We start from the raw sequence: 6,968 nt of genomic DNA, 5'->3' as shown, positions 1-6,968 counted from the left end.
TGGATAGGATGTAAAAGAATTGCCTGATTATGCGGAAATGCATCAGTTGTAATGCTTTTGTGCAACCTTTGGTGCAAATTGATTGGATCCACGGGGAATTTAAAAAGGAACAAAGCTCTTTAGTTCCTCCTACATGTTGTTGTCAAAATAAGGTGATGGTTGCAATAATATATCCCGGAAACAGAAGTGAAACTAGGGGCTGTTTTGGAGAGCAGATGAATTGTAAGTCAGATGTAAACTGGTGTATATTTTTTTCTGAGTGATTCCTTTGGGAGTAATTCTCTCTCGGGTACGATCACATCTGCAGAACACAAAGTGGCGAGGCTCCACAGATGCTGCCTGATTCTCTCAGTTACTCCAGCACTTTGTGTTTTACTCAGGATTCCAGCATCTGCAGTTCCTTGTGAAAAAAACAGGAACGGGGTACTCATTTTAGATGATCAGCCGTGATCATATTGAATGGCAGTGCTGGCTCGAAGGGCCGAATGGCCTACTCCCACACCTATTTTTCTATGTTTCTATAATATATAATAAATAAAAATTAATAATTAATAACGCCAACTGTGCATTACTGGTGCAAAAAACTTAGTCTTTTGTGCAACCAAATGTCTGGTTCACAGTTGAGGTTCGTGTTGTGTGGTATATACAAGAGTCTGATGGTTGTTGAGAAGACATTGTTCTTGAACCTGGGTGGTCAGGATTTTAAATTGAAAGTATTTTTTCAGGCCCATTGTTTGGTTTTATAATCTAGGTTTAAAATTCATCCCTGTATCTCCAAACTCATCCAGGTTTTCTGCAGAATGACGTCCCGTTTGTGGTATTTGTGAAATCATTTATCTAGGTCACGTGCATTTTGCACAACTGCATTATCTACAAAGCTGCTTAAAATAAACTAACCACAGTTATTTGAGCTCCTGTTTTCCATTGAATGGTTCATTTACTCAGCGATGAATTTTGTCAACAGTTCAGAACTCATTTGGACATGCATTTTGCATTCAGTATGTGACATAAACTTTCCTTTCCTGGCCAATCTTTCCATCTCCGACACTTGTCATCCGGGGTGTTCGAGATTTAGCAGCCCAACATCGTTTGTTGCGATAGAACATTTATCCTCAATTCTTTTAAATCTCTTTCTTCCTCATTGTGTCCTTGGCCTCCAAGGCAGACTGACCTCCAAGTCACAGGTTCCGCTCCACATGTTCTAAATGACTTCCTATTCCAAATAAAAGTGGCCTCGTCCCAATTTAGAACTTCCTTAGACTACTATTTTGTCTTTTTTTCAATACCAGCTGAAATATGATAATAATTTCCACACTGATACTCCTTGCACATTTACCCCACTCACCTTAAATGCCCCTTACATATTGTTTCCCCTCTTCATCCACTTCCAACGCTGATGGGCACTTTTGCACTGGTACATAATTCAATCTCCTTCCCACTTTTAATGTTAAAAGGGAAAGTAATTTGCTTCAGCTTTGCTGCCCTGCTGTCTACAATATAACTCCATGCATGGTGCAGGGAGGATTCACCTGGATGCAAGCAAGACTGGAGGCCTTTAGTTACAATTGGATACGCCAACCCCAGGAGAATGGGATTGAGAGGGGAAGATAGATCAGCCATGATTGAATGGCGGTGTAGACTTGATGGGCTGAATGGCCTAATTCTGCAGCTATAACTTATGATACAGGCCTTGTTCAGTTTAAATTGTCTTCATGGGCGGCACAAACATCTTGAGCCAAAGGGACTGCTTCTCTGATAAATGTTCTATGTTCTAGAAAGGTCTATTTGTTCCATTGTGCCTGGGCACTGTTTTTTTTAAAAGAATGGCCCACTTTGGCCCAGTTCCCAGCACTGATCTCCCTATGCTGCACCTTGCTCAGTTCCTAGTTTCACATTGCACTATTGAATCTGCTCTCAGGTAATGCATTCCTGATTACAACAACTCATTTTGTGTTTAAATTAAACTTCTCATTTCCAGCACGCATCCTAACTTAGTTTAGTTGCGTTCACTGCCACATGTACCGAGGTACAGTGAAAAGCTTTATTTTTGCTAGCCTTCCAGTCAACAGGAAGATACACGACCACTATCAAGCATCTATAGTGCACAGATACTTTCTCTTGCTTTCATTTTTCTGTACTTGTTAATCTGGTTATTGTAAATCCCTGCCTGGGGCTAGAACACTTACTGCCATTCAACCTCCATGGGAGAATGGGGAGGGCACAATTAGAATGTTATTTTTGCTCACACAACTTCTGCAAAGTTTTCTGATTTATTCAGGAAGGACAGCCCACATTTAATTTGCTTCTTCTTTTGTCAGCCACGTGACGTGAGTTTGCCTTGGTGGTGGAGGAGACGAGAGAAGTGTTCTTGTGCTTCGACATGGATTACACGGACTGTTTCGTCATTTGATGGGGGAGATGAAGGTGCTGGCGTTTGGAGGACCACGCATCTAAACACTGCACACTACAGTGGAATTTGAATCGACTGGCATCAGCGACAAGTAAGTTCCGATACTGAATACTGAAGAGAGACACAAAATGCTGGAGTAACTCAGTGGGACAGGCAGCATCTCCTTCTCTCCAGAAGGGCCTGTTTCTACAGGGTGTATCACTAAACTAACCTAAACTATGCTATGTTCTAAAACATGCAGAAGTGCTCACTTCAAAGGGATAAAAGGAACTAAAACAGTACATTATTTTTCAGAACCCTGAAGAAAGGTCTCAACCCAAAACGTCACCCATTCCTGCTCTCCAGAGGTGCTGCCTGTCCTGCTGTGTTACTCCAGCATTTTATGTCTATCTTCGGTGTAAACCAGCATCTGCAGTCCCTTCCTACACATACATTCTGATAGTGTTCTTGCTGTTGTGACCCATTTACACCGTGCACTGTACTTTGTGTGAGGAGGAATCTGTCACTTAACTGGACAATCGCTGTCCAGAAAGTGAATGGAATTTCAATATTGGACAAAATATCCTCTTGTTTATGTCTCCAACTGAAGCTGATGGGATCAGATTGTCTGCGTTGGATTCGGCTTAAGTGTGGAAGAAAGGTCCAAGTTGCTGGGCTTGTGATGAATGGTGTGGAGGCAGCTGCTTACAGAAGCACTAAAGCACGGTAGTTTGGTAATATGATGCATCGGACTGGCTGTCGCTGCTTGTAGAGTATGTGGACCACAAGAGGCCATTCCCATTTCTCAATCATAGTCACACGGAACTGAAACAGGCCCTTCGGCCCAACCTGTCCATGCTGTCCAAGATGCCCCCATCTGAGCTAGTCCCATATAGAATAGAATAGAATAGAATGCCTTTTATTGTCATTCAAACAGACAAGGTTTGAACGAAATTTCATTCCTACAGTCATGACATTACAAAAAAAAAAAACCATGACCCACACTTAACACAATTTACATAAACATCCATCACAGTGAATCTCCAACACCTCCTCACTGTGATGGAAGGCAAAAGCAGGCCCGTACAAAGAAGCTTTTCAAAAAGGGGGGTAGCATGAGGGGGGTGCGGGCGGGCCTGAACGGCGGGGCTGAGCAGGGGGGGGAGGGTGCGGGCAGGGCTGAGCGGGGGGGGGGGGGAGGGTGCGGGCAGGGCTGAGCGGGGGCGGGCTTGAACGGCGGGGCTGAGCGGGGGGGGGGGTAGTGGGCGGGCCTGAACGGCGGGGCTGAGCAGAGGGGGAGGGTGCGGGCAGGGCTGAGCGGGGGCGGGCCTGAACGGCGGTGGCGGCGCGATTTTTTAATTACTCTAGGGGGACAAAAAGGGGGGTTCGCACCCTCCGCACCCCCCCTTCGGTCGGCCATGAAAAGTCTTATCTGCCTGCTTATCCATCCAAACCTTCCATATCTATGTATCTGGCCAAATGTCTTTTAAATGTTGTTATTTGACCTGCCTCAACTACCTCCTCTGGCAGCTCGTTCTATATACCTACCAACTCTGAGTAAAAAATGTTGCCCCTCAGGTTCCTATTAAATCTTTCCCCCTCTCACCTTAAAGCTATGTCCTTGGGATCTTAATTCCCCTACCCTGTGTAGGAGCATGACTCTGTGCATTCACCCTATCTATTCCCCTCATGGTTTTGTACATGACCCTATCTATTCCCCTCATGGTTTTGTACATGACCCTATCTATTCCCCTCGTGGTTTTGTACACCTCAATAGGATCAGCCCTCATCCTCCTGCGCTGCAAAGAATAAAGTCCTAGCCTGCCCAACCTCTCCCTGTAGCTCAGGCCCCTCGTGTGCTGGCAACATCCTCGTAAATCTTTACTGGATTCATTCCTGCGTAATGACATCTTTCCTACAGCAGGGCGACCAAAACTAAACGCACAACATCGGATGCATGGTCTCCCTGCATAAGCTGGTGAACATCTGGGGAATCAGCCTGGTTTCCCCACTGCACTTAGAAGATGTGGTTTCCTGTTAGATCATCTCTTGCCAAGTTACATTGCAACAGTTTCCTAACCTGAGGGACACCGTTGTCAGTTGCTTCAAGTCGTGTAGTAACAGCCAGCGGAAAATGAAACACAGAATTCATGAAGTGAGAAATAGACAGGGCTTGATACGGCCGGCCCTGTTGGCTGGGGTCATGTTGGCTCCCATTTTGTTCTCATAGTTTGGCTTTTCCTGTCTTAATTTCCTTTCTACCTCTCTCAACTTACTATGCTTACCCTTGTTTTCAACTTAACCAGATGCAACTAAATTTAAAGTAGTTCTTTCTTCCTAATAAACCTTTCTGGCTTAAGCCCTCCCTTCACCACCTCCAGTTTAAATTCCATTTGGAATATTTTGGAGGACCAAGAAACCAAGAACCAATTACCTGGCAAACACTATCTTCAGTCTGAAGAAGGGTCTCGACCTGAAACGTCACCCATTCCTTCTCTCCAGAGATGCTGCCTGACCCGCTGAGTTACTCCAGCATTCTGTGTCTACCTTCGATTTAAACCGGCATCTGCAGTTCTTTCCTAAGCAAATATCTTATTAAGAGGAACAGCATCCCACTTCCCATCAGAACTGCCCCCTCCATCGACTCCTTTAAGTCGAGACTAAAAACCCATCTGTACTCCCAAGCCTTTCTTGACGTCCTCTGAGCGAGGGTTATATGTATGTAGTTTGTTTGTGTATACTATTCTTATACCAATGTAAAGCACTTTGGCCAACGAGAGTTGTTTTTTATATGTGCTGTATAAATAAATGTGACTTAACTTGTTACATCAGATGGAGAGGGATAAGGAAAGACCAAAGCAGCATCTGGAAACCAAGGAACCAATGGACATCAAAGCCATGGAGACTCTGGAAAGGCAAATCTCCGATTACCTGCACTCACTCCCAGCTCTCACAGAGGAAGAGAAACAGAAGTCATGGAACAACCTCATCTCCCTCTTCCTCCAGGTACGTGATCTCTGTGCGTTCTCTTTCTGTAGCCCTGCCCGGTTGGGATTGAGGGCTAACATAAGAGGACATTTTTAGAGTCATAGAATCCTATAGCATGGAAACAGACCCTTCAGCCCATCACACCCAGGCCAACCAAGATGCCCCATCCAAGCCGGTTCCATTTGCCCGCATTTGATGCCACTAAATAAGTAATAGTTATTTATAGTAAAGCAGAGCAGCATAATAGAGGACGACAGCTTGGCAGAGAAGGATCATGAGTCAACACTCAATGGACAAACTCACACCCTGTAATGGATGCCAGAAGGGAAGTTAGACAATAGACAATAGGTGCAGGAGTAGGCCTTCGTGCCAGCACCGCCATTCAATGTGATCATGGCTGATCATCCCCAATAGTACCCCGTTCCTGTCTTCTCCCCCATATCCCCTGACTCCGCTATCTTTAAGAGCCCTATCTAGCTCTCTCTTGAAAGTATCCAGAGAACCGGCCTCCGCCGCCCTCTGAGGCAGCAAATTCCACAGACTCACCACTCTCTGTGTGTAAAAGTGTTTCCTCATCTCCATTCTAAATGGCTTACACCTTATTCTTAAACTGTGGCCCCTGGTTCTGGACTCCCCCAACATCGGAAGTTAACTCAGAGTCATTGAATGCATCAGATCTTTCATGATGCTATAGATTGGAACTATTGGCAGCTGGGGAGAGGGGAACACAATAATGAACAAAGTACTGTAGGAACTCAGCAGGTCAGGCAGCATCTGTGGAGGGAATGGACACATGGTGTTTTGGATTTGGAGTCTTCCTCAGATTCAACCCAAAATGTCCGCTTCCCTCCGCAGATGCTGCCGAACCCGCTGAGTTTCTTCCAGCACTTTTGTTCTTTGCTCAAGATTCGGGTATCTGCAGCTTTTGTGTGGCGACCATTATCTGACAAAGTGCAGACTATTTTCGGGAACCCACTAAACCATTGCACAGAGTTTGATTGCTCTGTTGAAAGACACTGTGCTGAGCTCACTCACTGAGATGTTACATAATCCTTTGCACTTTATTTCATGGCACAGATTTTTGACAATGTCTCAACTAATTGGATGGTGAGGTTCCCAAGCATCCTCCCGTTCTCCACGGAAGCTTCCAGAATGCTGGTGCAATCTATCAACAAGAAGCTTGCTGAAAGATCAGGAGGTAACACAAATGATGAATACGCCTGTAGTTATCTAAGTTTCATTGATTCATGGATTATTTATGTGTTGTGTTTGTCAGGGACAAATGTTAATGCTTTGTTCACCCATGGGGTTAGATGCAAGCAGGCGCGTGCTTGTAGATATCTCCACCTATAACTCTGCAATTCCCTTCCCAAGCATCCTTTCCTCCACAGATGCTGCCTGACCCGCTGAGTTACTCCAACACTTTGTGTTCATCTTTGGTATAAACCAGCATCTGCAGTTCTCTCCGTTTCATTTACTCCTTCAAAATTGTCATCCTCGACCAAGTTTCAGGACATCTGCCTGATTATGTTTTTACCTGTCATGGTATAAAATGTTGTGTGAGGATTGCTCTTGTGAAGGGAATGAGGGC

At 44.9% G+C, this 6,968-nt stretch overlaps 1 protein-coding gene across 1 annotated transcript in view; it reads left to right on the top strand.

Annotated features, from left to right (window-relative positions):
• Nucleotides 1-2,179: 2,179 nt before the first annotated feature.
• Nucleotides 2,180-6,968, top strand: part of wdfy4 (WDFY family member 4) — a 122,553-nt gene continuing 117,764 nt past the window's right edge. Inside the window, 3 exon segments of the mRNA XM_033012481.1 lie at nucleotides 2,180-2,501; nucleotides 5,222-5,395; nucleotides 6,455-6,575. Of these exon segments, the coding sequence (XP_032868372.1) occupies nucleotides 5,222-5,395; nucleotides 6,455-6,575 (295 nt within the window). The 5' untranslated portion in view covers nucleotides 2,180-2,501.

The sequence above is a fragment of the Amblyraja radiata genome, chromosome 37 (assembly GCF_010909765.2).
Source record: "Amblyraja radiata isolate CabotCenter1 chromosome 37, sAmbRad1.1.pri, whole genome shotgun sequence".
NCBI classification, from domain to species: domain Eukaryota; kingdom Metazoa; phylum Chordata; class Chondrichthyes; order Rajiformes; family Rajidae; genus Amblyraja; species Amblyraja radiata.
The sequence above is the reverse complement of the archived record's forward strand: the minus strand, read 5'-3'. Positions and strand labels throughout refer to the sequence as shown.